Below are 26,177 nucleotides of genomic sequence, written 5' to 3' on the forward strand. Positions count from 1 at the left end.
TATTTGCAAATTCCCCTAGGACCCATTCTTGACAGAATATTGTGTGTTTATAACAAAGACCTAAGACATTGCCCACATTCCAGACTTGGAGCAGGCTATTTATTACATATTGTAGCATTTCAGAGCACAGAGAATGGTACCTGGGGTGATTGACTGGAATCCTTTGACTGACCTTACATGTAATCTAGGTCCTGCAGAAGACAATGGGCTTTTGTTATCAAATCCTTACGGAGCCAAATGCTGATCCTCGCAAGAAGGATGGTGCTTTACATATGATTGGTTCTTTGGCTGAAATTCTCCTAAAAGTAAGCAGAACAAATCCAGTGGTTCTTTTCATCCTTTTTTTTTTGCCCCTCCTATGCTGTCTCTAACATATAGTGCCTTAGAAGAAATGCAAATAGCTCTGTGTTCACAAGTTTCTGAATCGCTGCCAGTTTTTTTTAAACTGTTCAACTTAATTGTTTTGGGTTTAATGTCAGCTTAATTACTTAATTACCAAAGTTTTATAGGTCATGTTCAAGTTCAGTTATTAAGTTCCTTTAAGTTCTTCTGTGCTTCTGGTGAGAATTACTACACCATTTCTGTGCTTCACTTAATTACATTCCCTTTTTTGTGGAAGAAAGGAAAAAAGTGCATCCAGTGAGAGGCTGTTTATTTAATGGACTGGTTTTTGTATCTAGAAGAGAGGAAATAAAATGAAATTAGAGATGTTGCTCAGTTAAAATGGTAGGAAAATAGATGCATGGCATAGACTTGTTTTTGGACCACAGATCTAAGCAGTTTCCCTGACCACTTTTACTTTTGGTGCCAATGTGCTGCCAACAGAAAGGTGTCTTTTGGGGTCAAAAAATGGCTGGGGAGAAAGGTGTCACTATTATGACTGAAAATTTTAAAAATCCATGTAGGATCCAAGTTTAATTACTAATATAGGAGATCATGGTCGCATAATTGACTTTAAAAAAGGGATAAATGAAAAGTCTGAGGGTTTGTTACACTGTTCACACTTTATCATGTGTGACTTTTTTTACTGGGATAGAAATACATTTTTATATGAAGTTTTAAACTGATGTGCTTCCCTTCATATTTTGACAGAAAAAGATCTATAAGGATCAGATGGAATATATGTTGCAGAATCATGTGTTCCCTCTCTTCAGCAGTGAGCTAGGTTACATGAGAGCTCGGGTAAGAAAGTGTGGTATTTACTGTGAGTTACGCTGTTCCAACTGTTCCAACTGAAGAATTCAGAAATCTGCAACTTCTTCCCTCTCAGAGATGTTCTCCTTTCTGCACCTTTTCCCTAATAAATTGTACACCTTTTCCAGGGATGGGTACTAGTTTCTCCATGTGATTACAGATAGCCCCTGTGTAGTTTTGGAATGGCTGCAGCGCTGTGTGCACAGTTTCCCATCTGTGTCTGGTGGTAGGGTCTGTGTGTGTTTTGCACATAGACTGTACTGCTCACACAAAACCTGTGGCCAAAGATGAACCTGAGATCATAGTACTGGTTTAGTGATGTCTGCAAGACAGCCTCCCACTGACCAGCCTCCACACTCTCAGACATCTTCATCACTGACAAGTCTTAGAGTATCTTTATTCATCAGGAGTTGCACCTCAGATTCAATGATTTGTGTTGGTTATGGGTATACAAACAGTTGGTAATCCTCTTTGTGGCTTTTGCAACCACAAATTTTTTCCATGTCTGGTTTTTTTTTTTAGGCTTGCTGGGTTCTTCATTATTTCTGTGAAGTCAAATTTAAAAGTGACCAGAATCTCCAGACAGCCTTAGAACTCACGAGAAGGTGTCTGATAGATGATAGGGAAATGCCTGTGAAAGTGGAAGCTGCAATAGCTCTTCAAGTTCTCATCAGTAATCAAGAGAAAGGTAGGAGCCTTTTCTTGATACAGCTACAGCAAGCTTTAATGGAATAGCTGTTAACTTTGTGATGTTCAGGCAGACTTGTTCTCTTCTGCCCTGATGTTAATTTCCCTCTTGCAATTGTAACTTAGAATCATTTACTCTAATTTTTCAGCTAGAAAAGTTAAGTTTTTTTAAATAAATTGCATTTTAACATTATAAGACATTATGATTATTAAGACGTGTTAAGCAAGAGCTTCATGGTACAGTAAATCCAGTTTTATAGCACCTAATAATTGAATTAGAAATACAGTGGTAATATCTGTCTTGGCATATATTCATTCATGTTAAAATTTAAAGAAAAAAACCAACTATCCTGGTCCAGGCAGGTTTTACTTGGCTTAGTATTCCTGAAGCTGGCATAAAAGCCACAAAGCAAACATAAACTATATATGTAATACTTAAGGTAATTTGACAAAGGTGTACATGTACCCATTCCCATTCAATTAACATTTGCATTGATCAGTAATCTTGCATTTTATTAATTCATACCACAGTGCTCTGGTTCTCATACTTAAATTTCAATCCTCTTGTTACATATTATTAAAATTTGTTCTGAATGGTAGTATTGCTATAATGATTTATTCTACTCATGGTTTTGGTGTGTTAATGCTGAAGCAGTAAATAAAGTTATTTGAGATGTAGGTTCTTAAACTGATCTGTGGTTTTCTAAGAATGTTAATTCAAACATTCCACCTGTTTTACAGCTAAAGAATATATTACTCCCTTCATTAGACCTGTAATGCAAGCTTTGCTTCATATTATAAGAGAGACTGAAAATGATGATCTTACTAATGTGATTCAGAAGATGATCTGTGAATATAGTGAAGAAGTTACCCCAATTGCAGTAGAAATGACACAGCATTTGGTGAGACTTTACAGTGGCTTGGGAAGATCTTTAATATGGGCAAGATTGATATTTAAAATTGATAGTTGAGTATGACCATCAATTAATAGCTGTTGTTACTCCAGTCTAAGTGCATTGATACAAGTAATTTTCTTCTACATTTAGACAGTGTTTCATCAGAAGTGGCTTCATAACTTAGACTGAGTAGAAATTTCTCTAAGAACAATTCTAGAAATGTTTGTGAAATCTTTGCATATTTTCTTCTGATAGTGGTAATAATGGAATTGGTAGCACATTTTAGGTAGTAGTCTCTAACATGTCACTTAGGTTGTCTGTTTTAAAATATTAAATTAAAGAGTAAATTTTAAATTAAAAGTTTGGTGTGAAAATAGAGTTGAATCTGCTGGAGAAATTCAGAGCTTGAATGGCCATATCTAGCAAATTGTATTAGTGGTTGCAAAAGCAGAGGTCAGTTCAGTGCTTCCCTATTAAAGGCCTTGGAGTTAAAATGGAATTGTTAGTGTGTCCTCTCTGGGAATGCCTGCCAAGTGTTCCAGTCTAGTTCAGCTACTGAGGAAACCTTGTGTCAGAAGAACTTACCAAGGGAAAATGTGTTCTTTTGCATGGGACATAATGTCATTTACATATTTTGATTCAGGAGTAGATAAAGGGTAAAGACAGCTCCAATGGTTTAACATCCAAATTTTATTATCCTGAGAAGAAATTCTGGAGCAGAGCAGTCACCTTCTATTATTTGTACACATTTTCTCAGCAGAAGTCCTTCTGAAATTGTGTAGAGTGCCAGACTTTCAAATTTAATGACGTATTTATGGGTTGTTCTGCTATTACGTGCAGGCAATGACATTTAACCAGGTAATCCAGACTGGCCCAGATGAAGAGGGCAGTGATGACAAAGCAGTGACAGCAATGGGAATCTTGAATACTATCGATACACTTCTCAGTGTAGTTGAAGATCACAAGGAAGTAAGTAAAAATTACTTGAAAGCTGATATGTATGGTGTAAGAACACTGTAAGTCCTTTATAGTCCTAGCATTGTTACATGAAAAGCTGTCCTTTTGGCCAAAAAGATATTAAAACAGAAAATAGTGAAGTACTTACCATGCAGCCAAGTTGTAACAGAGTGGGTCACTTTTCTAATGCAACACATGCAGTAATAGAGCATAAATGTTGCCACAGTATTTGCCATAAGAATCCAGCTTCTTGTTCAACCAGTAGAAGCAATGTGTCTGTAGCAGGTGGAGCTCTGTCAGCTCAGCTGGGAACACACATCAGATTTGATGAGGTCTGCCCTTCAAACAAAACACATAAAGCTTCACATAGCTGCAAACATTGACTCTGCTGACTGGGTTTGCTCTCTGGGACAGAATCGATGTGGGTAAATACAGCTCTTGTGGCTGTGCTCGGATATGGGGATTTTACCTGCCTCATCTGCCCTGGAGAATTTCCCTCTGGGATTAAAACTTCTGTCATTTGGTTTTGGTATACTGAATGGAATCACTTCTGTCCAGAGTACAGCCAGTTCAAAAGATGCTACTTCTGATTAAAATCTTTCTTGACAAAGTCAGCTACAGGCTTTTAATAAATACATTATAGTTTTTTAATGACTAAAAAGTTCAGTAATAACCTGTACAGCTCTGAAGGCTTTACAAAAGAAGCAGCATCAAATTCCCAAGGGAATTCCCAAGAATTCAGTGCTGCCACACCAAGAACCAGCTCAGTTGCTAGAGCTGCTTGTACTTGTTTTTGTCATCAAATCCTTGCCTTCTAAATTAACAGTCTGTGTAATGATATGCTAGTCCTGAGTAGCTCAGTTTGAAAATGTTGACCAGTAAACATTTGTATTTAGAGACATCTCCCAGAGGATGACCAGTGTTCCAAGAGATAAGGTATTTAGCAGGTTAGGTTCAAATCCTATGTTCTGCATAGCTAAAACCAGAAACTCAGCCTTTACTTGTCCCTGTGCAAGGTGAGTGCCCTCAACAGGTTAATGACTGTGTTGTTAGCTATTCCATGGACTAATATATACTAATTGGGAACACTGACTGAATCTGTGGGACCAGCATTTACACTGGTGCTCTCCATACCATGAACATCCTAAGCTAGGTTTGGGAAGTGGTTTGGTATTTAGGATTTTTTTTGGAGGTTTTTTTTTGTTTAATTTCTTTTCTGAGATAGGAAATACCTCCTGTGATTTCAATTGTTTACTCCTTTTATATATATATATATATATATATAATTTGCTTACAGTGTTTTAATGGGACTGAGCTGGTGCAGAGGGTTAGTCAGGCTTTCCTTTTTAAAGGATTTTCTATAATGAGATTCTTCCAGTACTCAAAAACCACCTTATATTGAAAGCTATCTTGCAAATCCTTAGCTGAGTGCTGAGCACAGCTGAGCTGTGCTGTTACACATTTAGTGCTCTAAAATGTGAGGCATTTCTAATAGTTCTTAAAAACTATATTGTATATATAGAAGGTGCTTTGACAAATTTTAAAATGTGTTTCATTTCAACTCCAAAGTATTGAAAATAATCATTACCTGTTCTTTTTGATTTTATTTTATTTTTCAGATTACCCAGCAGCTGGAAGGGATCTGTTTGCAAGTAATTGGAACAGTTTTGCAGCAGCATGTATTAGGTATCTGTACTTCTGCTGGCTTACTTTTAGAAGTGCATGGCATTGGCATGCTATTTACCTAGATTCTGTTTGTTTTAGAGTTCTACGAGGAGATCTTTTCCTTGGCTCATAGTCTGACCTGCCAACAGGTTTCTGCACAAATGTGGCAGCTGCTTCCTCTTGTGTTTGAAGTCTTCACGCAGGATGGTTTTGATTATTTTACTGGTAAGTAATATAAATAAATCAGGGAGCCAGAGGGTTTCATGGATGCCATTTCAGCCATACAATGAATTGCATCATGACTGAAATCTTAGGAAAACACTCAAGTGAGGTTACACTTGAAATATTTTTATTTTGCTGTTGCTGCTACCAGACTTGTTTTGCTAAGGCACCTATGATTTGCAGGCTTACCTTGGCAAGCATTAAGCAAGAACTGTCATTATTAATACACAGATTTCAACCTGATTTTAATAGCACACAGATGATACCTAACTGTGATCATCCTTTTTAATACAGATATGATGCCTCTCTTGCATAATTATGTGACTGTTGATACAGATACACTTCTGTCAGACACAAAATATCTTGAAATGATCTACAGTATGTGCAAGAAGGTGAGTAGATTCCTGTGTGGTAACAAAACCTGCCATCTCTGAAGAAATAACCATGTTAAACTGGGTAGTTTTTCCCACAGCAGCTTTTGACTTCTGCTCTTTAAAGCATTTTGCTATCTAACATCCTCTAAGATTCCTGAAATTACTAAGTTATTGCAGAGAAATTTAAAGAGGTTGCATCAAAATTTCAGATACATGCTTTTGGCAGAAGGGAAAAAGAAATCCTACACAAGGAAAGCAGAATAAACAAAGCAGGTTTGGTACAATACACTTAGTGCATATGGGCATGCAAGACAGATTGCAAAAGGTAGGTGGATTCTTCCATCTGGGATTTGTAGCCTCACCATGGCCAGGATACATGTGCTGCATGTGTGCTGAAGGTCTGACACCTATTAGCTGAAGAAGTGTGTAGGGATAAAAGGTAAAGGGACAGGAATAGGAAGTTGTTTTCCCAAGTTCGTGCCCCATCAGTGGTGAAAGCTGGGAGTAGAATGCAGTTGGTCTGACTCAGTCAGACGCTTTTGGGCAGGGTTTCTGTATTTTAATTTGTATTACTGGGCTTTCTTTGTGCAGTCAAATTCTAGAATATACAGCTTTCCAGAGTGTTAGCACCATATGAGGATAGGAATACTTTTTTATAAGATCAGTGTTAATGCTTTACCATCTCTAATAGTAATATGTGGGGATTTCAGATTTCCACTCCTGGATATGGGGTGTGATGTCTATGTAAGAGCTTTGGTGACCTGTCAGCTGTTGCCCATGGTATTTCCTGAGTAATTCTTTTGAAGATGTTTAAACATTACAGTGAATAACTATTTTAGTATTTTATAAATACTAGTGAATAACTCTTGCCAGCCTTTGTTTGAAAACAAGTTGCAACCAGGCCAATTAGGATGTTTGTAATTTCTTGGAATCTTACATATAAAATTAGCCTGTCATGACTACTTAGTGATTGGTGTTAGCTGAGCACAGTGAATTTTTAAGGTTTTAGGTGTTGCATGGTCTTCCACTGGATAGCCCATTTTTGTAAATAAAACTTCTACAAAATTCAGTACATTGATGGATCAGTAAAGTTTTTCTTTCATTTATGGAAATAATCCTTGGCAAAATGGCAGCTGATTCTTTTACTGTAACTGTGGTAGGCTCGGCATCCATAGAGTTCTTGAATATTTGTACATTTGGTTGGTTTTGCCCAATTCCAGCAGTTTCCAGTCCCTGGTTGTCACAGTGAGCCACTGCTGTAGATCTGGCTGCTTCACTGATGGCTGTTAATGCTGGCATTGTTAGAGGGGGTAAATTCATACCAGCTTTTCAAAGCAAAGGAGTGTATAGAGAATACTCCTTGAGGGGATACACCACCAGTAATGGCTGTGTTTCAGGTCCTTACAGGAGTTGCTGGAGAGGATGCAGAATGTCATGCAGCAAAGCTGTTAGAAGTAATTATTCTTCAGTGTAAAGGGCGTGGCATTGATCAGGTTGGTAATGACTTTGATTGCTAAAACTAATACTTTTAAAATATTTATTGTGTAGTGTGAATTGATTATGTATTAAGATGAGTTTTGTTATGAGCACTTCATGTGGTGCAACTGATAATCCTGTCAGTGTTACTGACAGCACTGCAGAGAGTTCCTGCATGCTTTGTCTCAGAATTTAGGACACTGCAAAACTGGTGTTTTTATGAGTCTGGAAGAGTGCCACCCGAGGAATCTTGGTTCTAAAAAGTCAATTAATTGCATTCTAAGTTAATTCTAGTGAATATTTAATGAAAATTATTCTGTCAGCCTCATAGCTTTGAAATAATGAAGAATGGAAATGAAGTTCCTAGAATCCAAATCAATATAATAGAGGGACCAGGGACTTCTTTATGTACATATGGCAGTTGGAATTTGAGAGATTAATAAGTTGATTTCTCTGGACTTTCTATATTTTCCAATTTTAATACACAATATTATAGAACCAGAAGTTACATTTGCTGTGCAGGATGTCACAAAATCCATGTGATTAAATATTTTCACATTTTCATTTCATCTTTTTGTATCTGGCTTCTGCTGGCAGTTAAAAATGACTCAATTTTATGCCATCTGTGTTTATGTGCCACACTGTTGAAGTACAGAATGACAAGTTTTATTTTTGATCACTGAGTGTGAATGTTCTCACTGTCCAGTGCATACCCTCGTTTGTGGAAGCTGCCTTGGAGAGACTGACCAGAGAAGTGAAAACCAGTGAGCTGCGAACCATGTGCCTCCAGGTTGCCATAGCTGCTTTGTATTACAATCCTCATTTACTATTAAACACATTGGAAAATCTTCGTTTCCCCAATAACGTGGAGCCTGTCACCAATCACTTCATAACTCAGTGGCTTAATGATGTGGACTGTTTCCTGGGGTAAGTGTTTGTACTTCTGGAGATGGTTCTCTGTGATAGACCTATCTATGACCTGCTTGGAAATCATGACAAAACTTGCAACTCTGCTACTCTTCTGTTTTGTAGGCTCCATGACAGAAAGATGTGTGTCCTTGGCTTGTGTGCTCTTATTAATCTGGAGCAAATACCACAGGTTTTAAATCAAGTTGCTGGGCAGATCCTGCCAGCTTTTATCCTTTTATTTAATGGATTGAAAAGAGCATATGCCTGTCATGCAGAGCATGAAAATGACAGTGATGATGATGATGAAGCTGAAGAAGATGAGGAAACAGGTATGGAGATGGAACCTTTGATGTTATTTTGGATGTTTCATTTTTTTTCTGATGGAGATAATGAGTTCCTTTGTGAAATTATTCTGAGTATCCTAATTCCAAAAATGAAGCACTGCAGTAGAACACTGGACATCTCTTGACAACTTTTAAGTAAATCTGTATAGTATATGTAGTGCAAAGTATATATTACTTTCCACTCTCTTAAAAACTGACTTCTTCCAGGGCAGAGTTAGAAGAGCTCCCCCCTTTCCAGCCTGCACAGTATTGTTACCACTTCCACTGCCTGTTTTACCTAATTAGCCACTTTGTAAAGAATTGTTCTTGACATTTTCAAGATAAACTTTTGTTTGTTTATAATTAATTCAGATGAACTGGGGAGTGATGAAGATGACATTGATGAAGATGGTCAAGAATATCTTGAAATTCTAGCAAAACAGGCAGGTGAAGATGGAGATGATGAAGACTGGGAAGAAGATGATGCTGAAGAGACTGCTTTGGAAGGTTATTCCACAATTATTGATGATGAAGATAACCCTGTTGATGAATATCAAATATTTAAAACAATTTTTCAGAGTAAGTAACTGTATTTTTTTTCCTGGCCAACAAGTTACGTTTCAGCTTTAGTGTACACTGTTGTTAATAGAACCTGTTCAAAACTTCCAAACAGGCTTTCCAATATGGGCTTGAACCATTTCTTTCTTTGGAAAGGAGATGCCATTGTTAAACTTCTCTAGCAGAGGGGGTTGCTTGAATGAATTTATAGTGGTAGGGAAGAGGTCAGAAGCTGTCCTAGTGTTTAAGTGTCTTGAATTATGTAACCTAACAGAATATTACTCTGATTAAAATGGCAGTGAGTGAGTAAGGTTTGAGTTCTAGAACATTTTGATCAGCACTTTCCTTTTGCTTATGTTTTGTCTCTGCTGCAGCAATTCAGAACCGTAACCCTGTGTGGTACCAGGCTTTGACACAGGGCCTGAGCGAGGAGCAGAGGAAGCAGCTGCAGGACATCGCCACCCTGGCGGACCAGCGGCGGGCAGCACACGGTACTCACACCTTCCTACAGCACTGCCTCCTGGGCCCTGCCCTGCCCTGCCGGGGGGCTCAAGGAGCATGCAAACACAGTGAGGATGATGGTGATGATGTGCTCAAGGAGCACAGCACAGAACAGGCCTTTCATTCAAGCCTGACAATGGCTCCATCAGAACAGGGTTGTTAGAAAGCTCTTAGAATTGCCAGCCTCCATGCACAAACTGGGTGGCAATACCACAGGTGAGAGGAGTGCTAGAAACACCTGGGGAGGTAGTCAAGGAAAGAAAAGCATATTTGTCCTCATTTCTTAGATTTGAAGATAATTTATTTGATTACCTGAAGATAGTTGAACTCCAGGTATGTTAACAAACACATCAAGTGGCTGATGAACGATTTCCTGAGATGTCACGTAGTCCAGCTGGGATAGACAAGGATTCTGTGGGTAGGAGAATACTAAATTATTAGTAGTACCATCTATAAGGCCACATCATTAAGCCTATTAAATATTACATATAGTACAGATTTTTGAGTCATTATTCAGTTTATATTTTTTGTCTTTTTTCCTAGGTTTTCACTTTGGAGCATAAGCCAATATATATAACTCTTAAGTCAAGACTGCATGTTGAGGGATCAGTCCAGCCTCATATCCTGTGTCTTAGTGAGCAGCAGTTGCTACAGATGTTTCAAAACAGAAATTTATAAATTTTTCAATAAAAATATTGGTAGGAAGAATATACCAGCCTCATATCATCTGTCTTAGTTAGCAGTTGCTACAGATGTTTCAAAACAGAAATTCATAGATTTTTTCAGTGAAAATATTGGTAGTAAGAATACACATTTAGTAAGTGCTTTTTATGAGAGAACAGCCTAAATCACCTCACAAAGCTTGTTTGGGTCCAGAATGATCCAGTTTTAATGATTATAAAATACAGTTGCACTGTCACTCCTATCAAGCAGTAGACATTTGTTGACGTAATTTTATACTACTGCATTTTATGGAGACAAAAGAGTTTGAGGTGTGTGTTTGTTTGTGGTTTTTGTACTGTTTTTTCAGAGAAGTTGTAAAGTTTAACTTAAGCAACCAGATCCCTCTGGGAAATTCTTGCCTACTATCACAGAACACTGATACTACATTTAGGCTACTTACCACACATGGGGACATCCTGTTAAAAGGATTTGAAATACAGTTCTCCCTTATATTAATATAGCTTAGAAGAATTGCCATATGCTGAGAGATTTGTCTTCTGTGGAGCTGTGAGGGATTCTCCCCCCATGCTCCATTAGCCATGGCAACATCTTTGTGGCTTGTTTTGAAAGAAACAGAGCCAAAATGCACATTTGCCAGATAATATGAGCTGACCTGCATTCCCAGAGAGATTGCAACTGTTTCGATTTAGGAAAAAGCAGCTCTGAGACCAATATAAGACATTAATAAGTTGTTGTTATCTTGGCCTGGGAATAATACAAGCCACCTTTTGCATTATCTAGATTGTAGTAAAGGTAGAACCTAAATTACCAACCTGATTTTCAGTTGTCCGTGTATTAGAGCTTGTAAAAAGCGGTTTACAGTAATCCCTGTCCTACAGCAGTGTTTGAAGGATGGTAAAACCAGACACCTTAACAATCACTGGTAGTTACAGTGATGGATATGTGCACCTCAGATGTCTAAAGATCTAAGTTCTGGTTGAAAATGAAAAGTGATCAACTTGGTAGTTTTCTCTCAGAATTATGTTTTGTGGTCTAGTAACCTACAGTCCAAATTACCTGCTTGGGTAGCAGCATGTGGAAAAAGGCTTTTTCTGGTGCTTCAGTGGTGGTTTCTGCTTATATTGTTGAAGTGAGATAGGAACACCAAAAATTTACCCAATAATCTGTGTACTGCTTTTTTGCACATGTTCTCTGTTACTGATTAGACTGCAAAGTCTGTTGATGTTAAGCAGAAAGAATTGTGTGCCTGTTACCAAGTTTAAAAGTGCAGTATTCTTTCTGTTTCTAAAGTACAGTCATGTCCAGAAGCTAAAGTGTGGGCTTTTTCAAGTACAAATTCATGAAAGCATGGTGGTAACAATACAGAGAAGTTAAAATAAGTAAATAGTCAGCCCATCTGTTCTGTGGGGCCTGGCACATGTCCACTTGTGGGTGCTGATTGCTTGGTTGGGTAACCCCAGGTTAAACCTGTATCTCTGAGAGACTCAAAGTTGTCAGTCATGGAATCTTGGTCTGTCTTCCCCCCTACACACACTAAAACTTCTTCCTTCTGTTTTTTTGTTTTGTTTTAGAATCCAAAATGATCGAAAAGCATGGAGGATACAAATTCAATGCTCCAGTTGTGCCAACTTCATTTAATTTTGGAGGCCCTGCCCCAGGAATGAATTGAATTATCACTTTTCCTGCTACTGTGTGATTGTAGTGAAGAGCTTGTGTTCCTCCCAATAGTGGTTCCAGAACTGGTTCATGTTATCTACAACTCACTCTAAACTAATTTATAAATAGATTGGACAAAGCCCCAGAAGTGGGACCTGATCATTCAACCTGATACTGGAAAGCAAACCAGAGGTTTTTTTGAAGATAGGAAGAATCTGAATTTAAAGCTTCAAATGACACACGTTGGAGATCGGAAATCAAGAGGGGATGTCGTGAAGGCAGCTTTTCTTTTTCTGAGGAAAAAAACCTAGACATGGGCTGCAGGACTATTTAAAATGTCTCATTTACAGTACGAGCTAGAAGGCAGACTTAATTTTTACACCTGTGGCAGTATGAGTATTTGCCCAGTTTCTTTCCCTTTTATCCCTACCACTGGGTGTCTATTCTTTTAATGTAAATAAGATAAGGTAATCAGATAGCCTTACTTAATCTTCATCATTTCCATTTATCAAGATTGTTCATATGTAGAATATTGGACACTTAATGTAGCACTACATAACTGATAAATCTGTAAATGAATTAGCACTTTCATATTGAAACAAGCCTGCTAGCCTATGTACAAAAATAGCAAAATGTTTGCTGTTTATAAAAATAAAAAAAAAAGGGATGTATTGGGGAAAATAATTTCAAGTTATTAATTTAAAATGAACTAGCAGTTTTGTACCTGGTGACTTTGTGGTGCAGTCACCTCTGGTTGTGACTTGAATTCGGATATGTAAAAAGGGGTTAGTGATATTTCATTGCTGCTAAAGAAAAAATAGCAACACCCTCCGTGTCCTTTGTTTTTTTTAAAGATCTCACTGTACAAGCTAGAAAATTGAACAAATATGTACTGTAAGCACAAAGAAAAGTTATCCTCTCTAAGGCAGGTAAATGAGACGTGAAGTTCTTAAGGTCAATGGAAGTGTATGGGTGAAACACCTACATATGCAATCTATTAAAAACCAGTGTCATTGGCTGATCTGGGCTATGGTATATAAATGCAATTTTTTTCCCCAGGTGTGCAGAATATTGTTTTTCCAGATCATGGTAGGGCAGGTGCACTACTCCTGCATTTCATTCCCCCTCTTTTTGCACTTGCAGCATTAGTGTGTGCTGTTGTCTGCCTGATCCAGACAGTGTATTTGAAGTTTTGCCAATCTTTCAGTTTTGAAGCCACAATTTTCTTCCTTCAACGTTGCTATAGTAACTAGTATTTTAGCTAGAGAGGCAAAATACAGTTCCCTCTGGGACCACTATCAAAACCACTGTATGAAGAAGCCAGCAGGGAGAGGCTGTGAACGGGTTGGCTTAAATGCCCCCTTTTTCTTTTCTAAAAGCAAATCCATTGGCGTTTGATCTTGCCTTGAGATCATTGGTGTCAGGTCTTTTAAATCAAATGTTTGGGTTGTTTTTTTTTTTTTTCTTTAGGCTGTTTTTATATAAAAATGTCACCTGCTGTTACAATTGATATTAAACAAGCTACCTTAATTTAATGTAAGCCTCCAAAATTTAAATACAGGTTAAAAATAAACTGAGTTTTTATCTGTAAAAATGAAATGCACATATATATATATTATGATACTCAAAATGCAGTCTTCAGAAAATTGGTCTGTGTGGTGTGGTTTTTTGCATCAGCAGAGTAGCAGGATTTGGTGGTGCTTTGGGGTTTCCCTGCTGAGCTGCCCAGCCCCAGGCTCTGCTTGGCTCCAGCAAACGCTTCCCTGCACCTGGGGGACAAGGTGGGACATGGAGCCCTGGCCCAGTACCAAAGGGACACTTGGAAAGCAAAGCCCCTGAGGTGGAAAAGCCTGACTACAGAAGCCTTGGATGGGATGGGAATATCCATCCTCGTGGTGGTGTGAGACCTGGGATGGTTGCTGTGCAGCTTTAGGGGCTGCACAGAGCAGAACTCACTGGGGGTTTGTGACTGTAACTCACGGGCACATCCAGGTGTGCTCGGGCCCCCAGGGAAGCTCCAGACAGGGTTTTATTTTTGTAGAAGGAGCTGACAGATGTGCTTCCAGCATGCCTTCTCCTTGCATTGCTTGGGAACACCCAGTTTGACAAATCATTTCTGAACATCTGCTGCTTGGGCATCTGCTTACCTTCACATGCATCCTAAAAATGCATGAGAAGCTTTGAGGACAGATGAGCCATTTTGGGCCTCGTGGCAGAAGATGTGACAGCAGCAGTGAGAAGGCTTCATGTATAAAGCAGATGACAAAAAAAACGGGGAAATCACCAATTTTAGTGCTGTTGTCAGTTCTGGAACAATTATATTTTACAAGTCAAGGGAAGAATTTTACCTTGGTGTGAGGAATAGTCTTACTTCAAGGGTGCTTTTATGTGTCACTAGACTGGCTAGCAAGGAGCATCTTTTTTAAGAATGGATCTAGAACTTTGCTTTCCTTTGCTCCAAGAAATGTATTTATATAAATTGCAAAGCAATTTTGCATTGTTGTTGGTGGTGATAGCGCATTTTGTGATGCAATATATCAATTTCAGTGATACACTTATGTCAAATTAAAAACTGATCTTCCTCCTAGAACTTGCACTTATCCATTCCATTTTCAAGGATAATGCAACTCTAAAGGAAGAGCTGGGAAATTTAAAGCCTCTGTTTTTTTCTATTATGGAAGATCTCCTTGGATTAATAAACATCTAAAGCAAATCCTTATCTTCACTTATTTCAGTGTGGTGTTTTGAATGTAGCTGTATCTTACAGTACAGTCCTGCTCGAGTTGTACAGCTGTCAGGTTTGTATTTCCCTTTCCAAAATATTCCTCCAAACAAATGTTAGGCATAACCAGAATTCTCTTCAACTGTGTTAAATATAAAAAACAGGTAGTTTTTTAAAATGCTGACATACTGGGTTAATATTTTTTTCTCTAAATCACGGTCTTCAAAGAATTATTAGTATGTATCAGCATAGTAACACAAAGCTCTATTCCAATCTCCTATAGCCTAGGACTGTTACTGTAAGATTTGTCAAGTCTGCAGTGGAATAATTACTGACTACCTGCCAATAAACATGCAGGTGATATTAATGATGCCTAGTAATGGATACCTGGTAAGTTTTAAGGGTTGATTATTTTTTCTGTGGAACTTTCTACATAGCCAGAGTGTGCCAGGTGGAAAAGCTTTGTCTGCTGCTGATTATCAGTTACTTTTCAGTCAATATATAGTTTTATCTTAAATGGTGTGTCACTGGTTTGTGTATTTCTGCTTTTCATAGCAAACTGTTGATGGTGTAAACATGAAGCACTTCAGAATGGGAAACAGAGATTTTAGTATTTTACAGAGATTATTATAATCTATTAAGGGGAGTTGGCAAATGAGAAACAGGATTGTATCTTGGGGATTTCACTGCTGCTGTACCTCAAAACAAATTGATGCCTGCAGCTTGTATTTGGCTTAACATTTACAATTAGGAAATAGTAAATTAAAGAAGAAAAATTGTTGGCCATTAGGCCTGTTAAGGAATAAGTATTTTTTGGCTTTTTGTACAACTGCAACAATTCTGAACTGCAAGAATTTCGAACGATGATTCTGGAGCAAAGTGTAATTTTTTTTTTACATCTCTCATGTTCAGGAAGATGCATTAAATCAATCAGAGCTGGGCTTACTGTCCCATCAATGAGAACAAATCACGTCAACTTCACAACAGGGGTTTTATGAGAAATCACCTGCGGAATTACCCGTAACACCCTTTGCTTGCCTTACACTGGGAGCTCTTGGGCTATTTATTACACGTTTCCATACCTAAAAATCTCGTAAGGATAACACTCCCGAGCACAGCTTTAAGGACAGCGTCCTTCTCCCTCAGAGCGGGGCTGGAATGGCAGCCGGAGATACCGCGGCAGGAGGCCGGGAGGGGAAGGGCAGAGCGCTCGCTGGTCCCGGCCCGGCCGTGCGGCCCAGCGGGGCCCGCGCACGGCCCAGGGGAGATCGGATGGCCCCGGTGGTGCCGGCTCCGCTCCCCGGAGGCCCGGGGGCCGCTGTCGGTGCCCTCACCGTGCCCTGCCCGTCCCCGCCGCCTCAGGCGCTGCCGGCGCGCGCCGGGGGAGGGCAGGAAATGGCGCCGCTCCCCGCTGGCGCGCGGGCGCCTGGCTGCCCGCTGCACAAAATGGCGGCGGCCCCGCGCCCGGCACAGCCGCGTCGCCATGAAGCCGCGGGGCGGGGCCGCGGGCGCGCGGCCAATGGGCACCAGCGCGCGGCCCGCAGGCGGCCAATGGCGGGTGGCGGCGGCGGCGGCGCGCGCGGTGCGGCCAATGGGAGCGGCGGAGCCCGAGCTGCCGGGCCCCGCCCGCGGGGCGCGGGGCGGTGCCGGGCGGGCGGGCGGCGCCGAGCGGCCGTTTCCTGTCCTGGTGCATGGTGGTCGGACGGAGGAATTGTTGGAAAATTTCTCGGCGAGGTTCGTATATAAATGTGCTTTTACCCAGTGTGCCTTATGCTCCCTCCGCCATCTCCGGACGGGGCCGCCGCGCCGCGGCCGCCGCGGCCGCCGGCGGTGCTCGGGGAGGCGGGCAGGGGCAGTGGGGCGCGGGCTGCACCGAGCCGAGCGGCAGTGCCGCGGCGATAAAGCCGCTCCGCTCCGCGGGGCCCGCCCGGCCCCTCCCCGCCCGCCGGGCCGCGGGGGTCCCCCGGGCCGCCCCCTCGGGCCCGCTCGGCGCTGCGTCACGGGCGGGGGGCCAGGGGTGCGCGGGCCGGGGCGCTCCGGGCCCCCCGCCCGCCCTGCCTAAATCGGGGGGGCTCATCAATTTTTGCCTTTTCCCCGTTGTTTGGTTTTTTGGTTTTTTTTTTTTTTTTTTCCCTATTTTTAGATACAGGTTTTTTGTTGCTATTATTTTCCGAAGGTGGTATTTCCATGCTGTCGGCCGCCGAGCGGCATTAGCAGCCCTGGCCGGGCCCGCGCAGGCTCCGGCGGCGAATCCGCTGTGCCCGCCCGAGCCGCGGGGCTGCGGCGCGGCCTGGCCGCGCTCTCACGGGAAAGCTCCTGGCACCGCCGGCCTCCTCTAACCCTGCTGCTCTACTGCATCACCTCGCCACAATGCAAAAGCATCTTAACCTTTTTTTTTTCTTTTTTTTTTTTTTCCTATTGCTCCCGTCATCTTTTTTTTTTTCTCTAGAACTTATAACAAAACGGGATAAAGAGAAGCTGCTCCTCTATAATAATGGCCTGCAATAACGCAAAGATTTTTATTTTGTTTTCTGATAAGACTTTATTTGTGGTGCTTTTTCACCCAGAAAAAATAACGTGACTCCCGTGCAAGTTTAAGTTTTCTGTTAAAACAAGGCTAGGTTGAGCAGCTCTGTTAAAGTTTTAAATTTTTTAAGGTCTCATTTTGAACTATTAGAGAATTGCATTTGCTATCATATGCAGAGTGATAATCAGTATTTGTAAGGAATGTTATTTCTAGTCCAGTGATATAGGAACTGCAACCTTCCAGTCATTCAAACATTTCTTCTTGTTTTATCGAGAGTGTTCATCATATATTGTCCATCAGCTGTCTTTGCAGACTATATACCAGATATTTCTGTTGTAACTTCTAGGTTCCTGAAAAATTAAATTAGATTATGCTTAACTATCAGGTTTTTAACATACACATGATAGATAGTTAGCTTTGTGCGTTTGCCATACGGCTTTAGAATGGCAGAATACGGTGTAGCGTGTTTTCATGGCTCTTTTCCTTGTATTTTGCATTAATGCCTTGAGCTTTCAAGCTGTGTTTGTGTCAAAAGCGATTTGTCTGTATCACTGCAGAAAAGGAACCTCAGGAATATGTGGTCAAATAATAGATGATTGCTTTGGTGATGGATTGCAGCTTAAATGAGATGTAAAAATAAACATTTTGAAAGAGTTTTGAGAAGTGTATTTCAAATTGATTTAATAATTTATTTAAACTATTCTCGTCGTAATTAATATTTCATTTGTACTACCCTATCTGAGGAAGAGTAATTTTGTTTTATATTAGTGTAAAAGAACTTGAGGTAGGACGTCACACTGACTTCCCTCTGTCTTCATTCTTGTGTAGCTTTTAATGCTTTTCTCAGGAGACAGGCACAGATAGTCAAGTGATGAATAATCCCTGGTAAGAGGTGCCAAAATTAGGCTGTAAATTAGTTTTTTCTTTAGAGTGTCTCCAGTTGTGTGCTGCTTCAGTTCAGTGGACGTTGTGCTGATCTGTGCCGTCCAGGAGAAGGGACTTGCCAGGAGTTTGAGCAGTGGCCAGCTCCAAGCGCTGGCTGTTTCCCTGCAGCTACCCCTGTGGGATGGGTACGGGGATAATAAGGACGAGGGCTCCTCGGCTTTAGTGTGGTCAGGATGGCTTCATTTGCCCTAGGGGATGTTGGTCTTCCCTTGCTGTTGCATGTGATCTTCACCTGAAGAGTTTGGCGTTAACACATGCTCAGCGTAGGTGGAGTCCTTGAGAAGCACTATTGCGTTTGGGGGAGTCGTTAGCAGGCACCTGTGAGGCGAATTGTCTTCCAAAAGGCTTGGAATAATTTGGATAGGTTTCTCCAAACGCAGATAATCAGGGCAATTCTTCCAGTTCCAGGCCTTACAATGGCTAGAATGCAAATATTCATGAGGAGGGTGGGGCCCATCTTGGTGCTCTCGTAGTTACTCTTTTCCTGTCTGCATTGTGGCTTGTCCCTGCTTCCTTGGCCATCCCGTGACGGGTCCTGTTCCTCCTCTGCCATGTGTGTTCCCAGCACAGCACCCAGGCCAGCCTTGCCTTGCTGCTCGCTGACTTTTTCCCTGTGTTGCTGCCACATTTCTGCAGCTCACCAACCAGCAGTGCTTTTCGCTCAGCATTAACTGGGGACAGCTTGGGTTTTTATCTCCTCTGCGAGGAGATCAGCGCACCTGGTAAGGACAGAGTGAATTGGGTAGTCAGTTCCTGTGGCTTGTAACAAAAAAAGATCCCAAAAGATGGGAGGAAAGTTTCTGCTTAGCTTATGGATCCCTGAGATACACAACGATCCGAACCGATGGATCCTCTCCTTGAACCCAGGAGTTCAGCTCTGAAGTGCAAATTCCTGTAACTTGAGGTGTGCGCGGCTCTTGTTCTGAGCCTGGAGAGAGCGATCTGCGCCTGGTGTCTCCCCATGGACACCATTGCTAGGCAGGAGGAAAAGGAAGCCTGGGGACCCATCTCGGCACTCTGGGGTATATGGGATTTTGTTTGTACCTCAGTGTAACTTCATCTTAGTTGTATTTACTGAAGGGAATATGATTTTGCTTCTCCCCCTCTGTGCCCCAGGGATCATTGATCAGTTACTCCAAACCAAATTGGACTAAATTAGCAGATGCTTCCCATGACTTAGTCTGCTAAAATGTTCTGGCCTACGTGGCTGGTTTTTAATTAATTGTATAGTGGGATTGTACTTTGCTCCACCAAGATAACACTTGTTAAATAAATGAAATTTTCAGTTTCAAAGGGAATTTACAGTTCTGGCAGGTTTTGCAATTTTCAAGGTTGACATCAGAGTTACCCTTAAAACTATGTAAGGCTTACCTCAGTCTGTATTTTACTGTCTGCAGAATGTTTCCCTCTGTACACACTTGAGCAGAAAATTGTGTTACATGCTTAATACTCTTGGACGTGATTTCTGATGACAGATTAGAATTGGAAGATGGGTCTGTATTTGCAAGTTAGTTGGTTTGCTCATATTTTAAGTGTATTCGTACATAGCTAACATGGTGCTGCACAGAGTTTTGTAGGATGTATTTCAATGTACTGCGTTTCAAGTTCTGTTTGTAATCTGGCTTTGGCAATCCAGCAGGCTGTCCCTTTAGCTCCTGAAATACAAGCCTGTGCTAAAGCACTGCCATTAACTGTCATGGCTAATGCTGATACATCTGTAATGCACTTACCAGATTGCTAATTAACTCATAGCCACACAAAACTACCCACTCAAAATTCCTCTCTTTGTTGGCAGTCTCAGTGGATTTGTAGGGTTTGAAAGGGCATGGCCAGGATTCATTTGTTTTGGTGATGTAAATAAGAGACTTTTGTGATTGCTTGATAGTTAAAAAGTTAGTCTGTTTGGCTTGGAAGTAAAACAACAATAGAAATAGTAGGTCTCAGTTTCTTTCAGATTTTTAGCCCTTAACTGTACATCTACTCACCAGGTGTTCCCGGTTTTATTTAAAACACCGATATAACTGGAGGTTTTATGATTTAAGGGATAAGTAGCCCCATGAAGTGTTTCAGGAGTTAACTGTATATATATTTTAGTGTAAATGGGCATCACTGCTCATTTCTAGGAGTGACTGAGATGCAGTTGTGACATGCATCGGCTGGATACCTTCTGCATATGTGTTTTAGCTATATATACACTTGATGGTAAAAACAAACCAAACAAGAACCTGTAGTTTTAAAAACACACTCATTCATCTATCAGGTGTGTTAAATCTGTTTCTCTTTATACTTCCAGGGTGAAAATCAATTTGGAATTAAATGCTTTATCTCATTAACATGTGCTGTAAAATTACTTTAGGTTTGGGTTTTTTTCATCTTTGTTGATCATGTTCTAAGTTTTTTCAGAAAATCAGCTCACCTGCCGTTCAGCTTTTTTTCTGAGCGTGCATGTTATGATTAGTTACCCAAACCGTTTTTTACTATTAAAACACAAGTAATTTATTACCAGTCAGTCTGCAATAAAGAAATGGGTTTGAGGTTCTTTAGAAAGGAAGGTGTGTCTGAGCACTGATAGTACAAGTTTGGTCAGGAGAGAAGAAATGAACAAGAAACACCACCTGCATCGAGAGAAACTTGATGGGCAGTTTGGGTAGGTGAGTTCTGCTGTTGCATTTGCAGTAGGTCTGCAAGGCATTCCATGCACACAGCCCAGCATTCCTCATGATACACGGGTGTTTCAGGCCTGCTGGAATCTGGTGTTTGGGACAGATTATATGGGTGGCTCTTCCTCAAGCCAAACTGCTGCTGCTGTGTACTACTACAGCTAATAATAATAATAACCGAGTCATTAGCATGTTGCTCATTGACCAGCTGCATTAATATGGTTTTTTGTACTTAATTAATATAAAAGGTTGGGAACCCTGGTGTCTGTACTTCTGCAAACAGCGCTGCATGGGTCTCAATTGCTTGTCAGCTTCCATGCAGGATTTTTGGAATTGGCTCTGTTGGCAGCTCCCAGATCTGTTTCAAACCTCTGGCTCAGGAAGCCATGCTGCTGGAATGGTGCACCCAGGGCAGATGTGGTCGTGGAATTGGGTGTTTGCTGTGAGCTGCTTGTGCCAGAGCTGCAGGAGTTCAGCTTCTGTCAGCACTGCTGACAGCTCAGTGCTGATGGAACTACTCTGGCCTCCTTTCATTAACCAGTAATTTCTTCTCTAATATATTCAAGAAATGTGTGAAGGTTGAAGTCATATTTGGGATCAGCCTGAGTGTTCTCACATGTGTAGGACTTGTTGGTGGGTGACTTTCTAAATCTTCCTGTGTTTAAATGCCATACCTTCAAAAATAATAGCAACCTTCACATTCCCACAGAGTGAAAACACACACACATAATCTCATTAGTTAGAGTAAGGATTTGTAAATATTCTTTATTTGCATTGGTTAATCCAATTTTTTCTTAAATTTCTATAAAATGCAAGCACTGAGATCAGACAATACTTTTAACGGTCACAATTTGTAGATAGCATTTGCTCTATAAACTGTACAGAAATGACTTTTGGGGGGAAAAAGACTGCTGGAACATGAAGTAATTTTGTCATGCTAAATGTAGTTCCCACAGCTCACACTTAAGTCAGACTGATGTGTGGTTAAGGTAATGATAAATTTGGTCCTGCATTTATTTTTCATTTCTGAAGAAATACCAAACACTGTGGCAGTGAATTAGTCTTGAACTGTATTATTATTAGGGTGTATCTCTTGTGGAACAGAAACACTGAAATACTGTAAAAAGAATAAAAAGGAGCCTTAAGTTTGACTGCTTCAGGGTGTGTATGTTGTGCTTGTGCAGTTGACAGTGCTCTCACTCTTGGTCGGGTTTTTCTGCAGGACCAGACTTAGGGACTGTTATTTATTATTCACAACACTTCTTTACCATGTAGGAAATTGATTGTGTGATTTGCTATGAAATTATCTGAATCCAGCTGATGTTACCAGATTCTGTAAGAGAGGTTTATATTCTGTATTTCAGCCTTGTTTTCATTTTATACTGTGGAAATTGCTGTTTAATTATGTTTTGCCTTTATAAGAGACTGGAGAAAATACAGTGAAAGAAATTGAGATTATGTGAGAAAGCACATAGCAATTAAGAAGTTGTTACCCTTACTGAAAGTCAATCTAATTGACAACAGCATAAACCCCAATTTTTCAGTGCAGTAAATCCTGGGAAAGGTAAGGGCTGTTGATGAAGAAGGAAATCCATGTCTCCTGAAGTGTTTGATCAAAGCACCCACAGGATCTAGATTAAATTTCTGACCCTGTTAGAGATTTCTGCTTAATACTGGAAAATATTACCATGCAGCTACGTAGGGGAGCAGAGGTAAGGTTGTTAAAAGAGTCTTAGTTCTCCTGTGTCTATTTCTGAGCTTAAAGATGACAAATGACTTTATGTAATTAGTGGGGGAAGAAATGCTAAAAGTCTTCTTGGGTTGCCTGGAAGAACTTTGTGTGGAACAGTCAGTTTTCCAGTCTGTCAGACTTATTTTTTGCACTGAGACTCATATGAATTATCAATTGAAATGTATTTAACCAGATTGAAAACTGAAAAATAGTACCTATAATTAACATACATTGCTCAGACTAGTTTTGTGAAATTACTGATATTTGCAATCATATCAGTTGAGAAGGACCCTAAGGTAGGCAGTATTAATTCAGAAAAATCTTCATACTGTTACACTGTGGACATACTTGAATTGATTTTTGGGATCCAGCTGTGTCAAACATGGGAATACAGTTTCTAAAATTCTTAAATAAAAGTTTCACTATTGTGAGGCTATGTATTATTTGCCATATTACCCTTCTTGATTGGTTTTTATTTGCTGTTTTTATATTTTATAAAGTTACAATGGTTTTGTACATTATTTAGAAGTGTATTAAAATAAAAGTGATGTTTCCTTTCAACTGAAATAAATGCATATTATTTCAAACTTCTCAGTGCTGTCTGCATGAGGGGAGTGAACAAGCATAAGGTTGCTTTTTTCCTGTCATTCTTTCCCAGTTTGTTTGCACATTTTAAGTTTGTATTTAGTAACAGTAAATTTTCTTCCATGCCTGCTATTACAAACTTTATTCTATTTCCCATTGATCATCCTCTTCCCATTAAGCATCATCTTTGTCTCTCTAAGGAGTTTCTGCTACTGTCTCTGCAGGATTTTTCCTTTGTCTAGCAATACAGTGGTACAGTTATTCTTTAAATTGCGAATTTCTGCTTTTTTCCAGCCACACTGGGCTCTCCTCTCAGCTTCTGGAGTTCCCAAGTGCCCCAAACCCCCTTTCTGCTGCAGAGCAGCCATGCCCTCTGCCAGCTCTCCCCTTGCTTTACAGTTGCCTGAATCCCACCTGCTGTTTTTTTGTTGCTGATTCCTATTTTTTAGTGGAGATTCCTGTTTCCAGTTGCTACATTGAGTTTACATAAAAACCTTTCTTCTAACGTTGCATCTTTTCTCCAAAACAAGTGATAGCACCCAGAAAATTCTATTTGTTTGAGTGTTGGTGGAGGAAAAATTACAGGAGGTGCTCTGTAGATAGGCAACTTCATGAAAAAAATTTTTTGTTTTTAACCATCCTTTCCCTCCCTCACATTCCTTTGGTTTCCAAGTTGAGAATTTAATGTGTGCCTATTTTTTTTTTTCTGTTCAGATAATTTGCAGGGGGTGGTGGCTTGTTTTTGGTTTGGTTTTTTTTTTCTTTAATAAGAGCTTGCACCTCTCTGTCCTGCTGGATGCTGTTGAAGGGATGGATCAGTGCTAGAGAGGGGGTGGCTGCCTGTGGTTGGACACACTCTTCAGTTCTGAGATTTTCTGCCAAATTTTTTTGCCTCAGGCTGATTTTTTGTGCGAAGTGTTTGAACCATCTAAAAGAATGGTAAGATTTTCTCTGCATGGATACCATAGATATGTTTTGGTGACTAATCATTTCAGGAATGCAGGATACGTTCGTGTCCTTGTGCAAGTCTGCCCAGATATCGTCACTGATGTGCCTTTGGAAATTGACAGTTGCAGCTTGCCTGTGATCTGTGAAGATTTGCAAGAGTTCACAAAGTCAACTCTCAAGTTTTCACTTCAGTGAGTACTTGGTGACTGAGCTTGGACTTGTCTTTTCTGCAAGACAGCTCCTGAGATGAAGCAGACTCCATGTGTGTCAATCTTTGCCGAGCTGCTATGTAGGCTCCGCCCCAGGGTTCCTGGCTTTTCCTAAAAATGGTTACTTTCAGCTGCCTTTAACTAATGAGCAATATTTGAAGTGGGTAAAGGAAATCTCTGCTAGATTTTTATTGACAGAACTCCTGGCAGACAGGAGATTTAAAGAAAAAAGCTAACTGATGCAAAGGCAGGGGAATAAAAGCAATGATGAATCAGGGAAAGAAGCTGGTGAGATTCAGATTGAAAAAAATGATGGAGACAAACTTGATGGAAACTCAAGAGAGTGACTGAAGTGGAGGCAAGGAAGAGATTTGAGTTTGATGAAAACCAACTGGTTTTGAAAAAGCAAAGCAAATTATAAAATGTTAGGAGAGTAGATTTTGCAGGGTGGATGTACATGAACAGCAAGGTGATGCTGTTGTAGATGTATGCATGATTGAAATGATTACCAGAGAGCAGGTGAAGTTAGAAGGACTTTCAGAAATTTATCTGGCTCAGGCTTGATCAAAGCAAGTCTCGTTTGCCCAGGTTGCTCAGGGCTGTGTCAAGGTGCTTTGAACCTTTACAAGGATGGAGAGTCCTTAACTGGCTTGGCAATTTGTTCCTGTATTTGACTACCCTCAGCAAGTGATACTGTGGCATCATTACCTCTGACAGATTGACCCTTTTCTCTGCAGCACAGGCAGCTCTGCATCTGTCCTTCCTGCATCTGTCCTTCCTGCATCTGTCCTGCCCTGTCTGGCTGGTCAGTGTTCTCCAGTGGGGAGGAAGAGGAGAGCCTGGAAGGGGGCAGCACATCTCAGCCACTTTTGGCAGAGGGCTCTCCTCCCTGCACAGCAGTGTCAGAACAAAGCTGCTGTGTCCCTGCAGAGGGAGTCAATGCTGGGGCTGGTGTTGGGGGGACCCCAATACTCCAGCCTCTTGGGAATGATGGGTCTGAACATGAGCTGGTGACACAGAGAGGAAGGAAGGGCATATTCAGTGGTGTGAGGGGGTCATAGAACAGAGCAGCAGCAAGAGAAGATTTGGAGACTGGTTGCAGAAGGAGTTGGTGTGGGCATGAAAGTATTTGATATTATTCTGACAAGAAGGATGGGATCATAGCTGGGAAGAGTCATGTTCTGGAAATATGGTATCATGATAGGAGAAGGAATGGAGCTGGGGATAAGGAACTGTGGAAGGACAGAGGATTGAGAAAAGGGTGTGTTGGAAGTGACCATTGAAAGGAGCTGGAATTGGGAGGAACAGGCTGCATTGCTGCTGAGTTCTTGTGTGAGGTTGTATGATTGTCCAGATCCTGTGGAACAGAGGAAAGTTGTAGCCATTGTGTGTGCAGCAGCTCCCTTCAGCTGTTTTCAGTGTGTGTGAGTTGATAGCCACGCTACAGTAACAAACACTGTGAAACAATTTAAACAAAAACTATTGCTCCTGCAGCACTTGAATATATCTGGCATTAGATTTGTTTTCCTTCCAAAGTAGCTACTCACCCCTTAAGCCATTAGTTCTGCTTAGACTCAGAATTCTGCAGCTGTCTGCATGGACTGGCTCCCTCGCTGCTGCCCAAGGGTGGGAGCAGAGCCATGAGTCCTGAAGGAAGGGAGGTGATACTAAAGGTGCTGGGGGTCTAAGAGAGGGAGTTCTCCTCCAGTAGACCCTTGAGTTGAAAGGCCTTTGAGGTGCAATCTGC

The 26,177-nt window shown here is 40.8% G+C and overlaps 2 protein-coding genes, 1 long non-coding RNA gene and 1 other non-coding gene across 8 annotated transcripts in view; 3 read left to right on the plus strand and 1 right to left on the minus strand.

The window, feature by feature from the left end:
• The window catches only part of IPO7 (importin 7), a 34,483-nt gene extending 19,662 nt beyond the window's left edge, over positions 1-14,821 (plus strand). The window contains exons 12-25 of the mRNA XM_071427951.1: positions 189-305; positions 1,093-1,182; positions 1,717-1,882; positions 2,623-2,783; positions 3,618-3,746; positions 5,354-5,420; positions 5,499-5,624; positions 5,916-6,013; positions 7,393-7,488; positions 8,178-8,398; positions 8,504-8,709; positions 9,076-9,282; positions 9,636-9,752; positions 12,018-14,821. Coding sequence (XP_071284052.1) covers positions 189-305; positions 1,093-1,182; positions 1,717-1,882; positions 2,623-2,783; positions 3,618-3,746; positions 5,354-5,420; positions 5,499-5,624; positions 5,916-6,013; positions 7,393-7,488; positions 8,178-8,398; positions 8,504-8,709; positions 9,076-9,282; positions 9,636-9,752; positions 12,018-12,115 — 1,899 coding nt within the window. The 3' untranslated portion in view covers positions 12,116-14,821. The remainder of the gene's footprint in view (positions 1-188; positions 306-1,092; positions 1,183-1,716; positions 1,883-2,622; positions 2,784-3,617; positions 3,747-5,353; positions 5,421-5,498; positions 5,625-5,915; positions 6,014-7,392; positions 7,489-8,177; positions 8,399-8,503; positions 8,710-9,075; positions 9,283-9,635; positions 9,753-12,017) is intronic.
• LOC139590378 (uncharacterized) lies at positions 166-16,271 on the minus strand. Its single transcript, XR_011679321.1, has 4 exons — positions 15,907-16,271; positions 10,075-10,174; positions 3,883-4,073; positions 166-299 (listed from the first exon to the last, which is right to left on the minus strand). It is a non-coding gene; the product is annotated as an uncharacterized lncRNA (long non-coding RNA).
• Positions 1,383-1,563, plus strand: LOC139590744 (small nucleolar RNA SNORA23). Its single transcript, XR_011679424.1, has one exon. It is a non-coding gene; the product is annotated as a small nucleolar RNA SNORA23 (small nucleolar RNA).
• A 154-nt stretch (positions 16,272-16,425) lies between the features above and the next one.
• The window catches only part of ZNF143 (zinc finger protein 143), a 43,337-nt gene continuing 33,585 nt past the window's right edge, over positions 16,426-26,177 (plus strand). For 3 of the 5 annotated variants that reach the window (XR_011679322.1, XM_071427954.1, XM_071427956.1), the window contains exon 1: positions 16,426-16,558. The gene's annotated coding sequence lies outside the window, so the exon portion shown is untranslated. Of the gene's footprint in view, positions 16,559-24,268; positions 24,413-26,177 lie in introns of all 5 variants that reach the window. The other 2 variants (XM_071427955.1, XM_071427957.1) reach the window with 1 other exon arrangement.

This window comes from Agelaius tricolor, unplaced genomic scaffold (genome assembly GCF_023055355.1).
Source record: "Agelaius tricolor isolate 1412-34295 unplaced genomic scaffold, bAgeTri1.0.p SCAF_5, whole genome shotgun sequence".
Classification (NCBI taxonomy): domain Eukaryota; kingdom Metazoa; phylum Chordata; class Aves; order Passeriformes; family Icteridae; genus Agelaius; species Agelaius tricolor.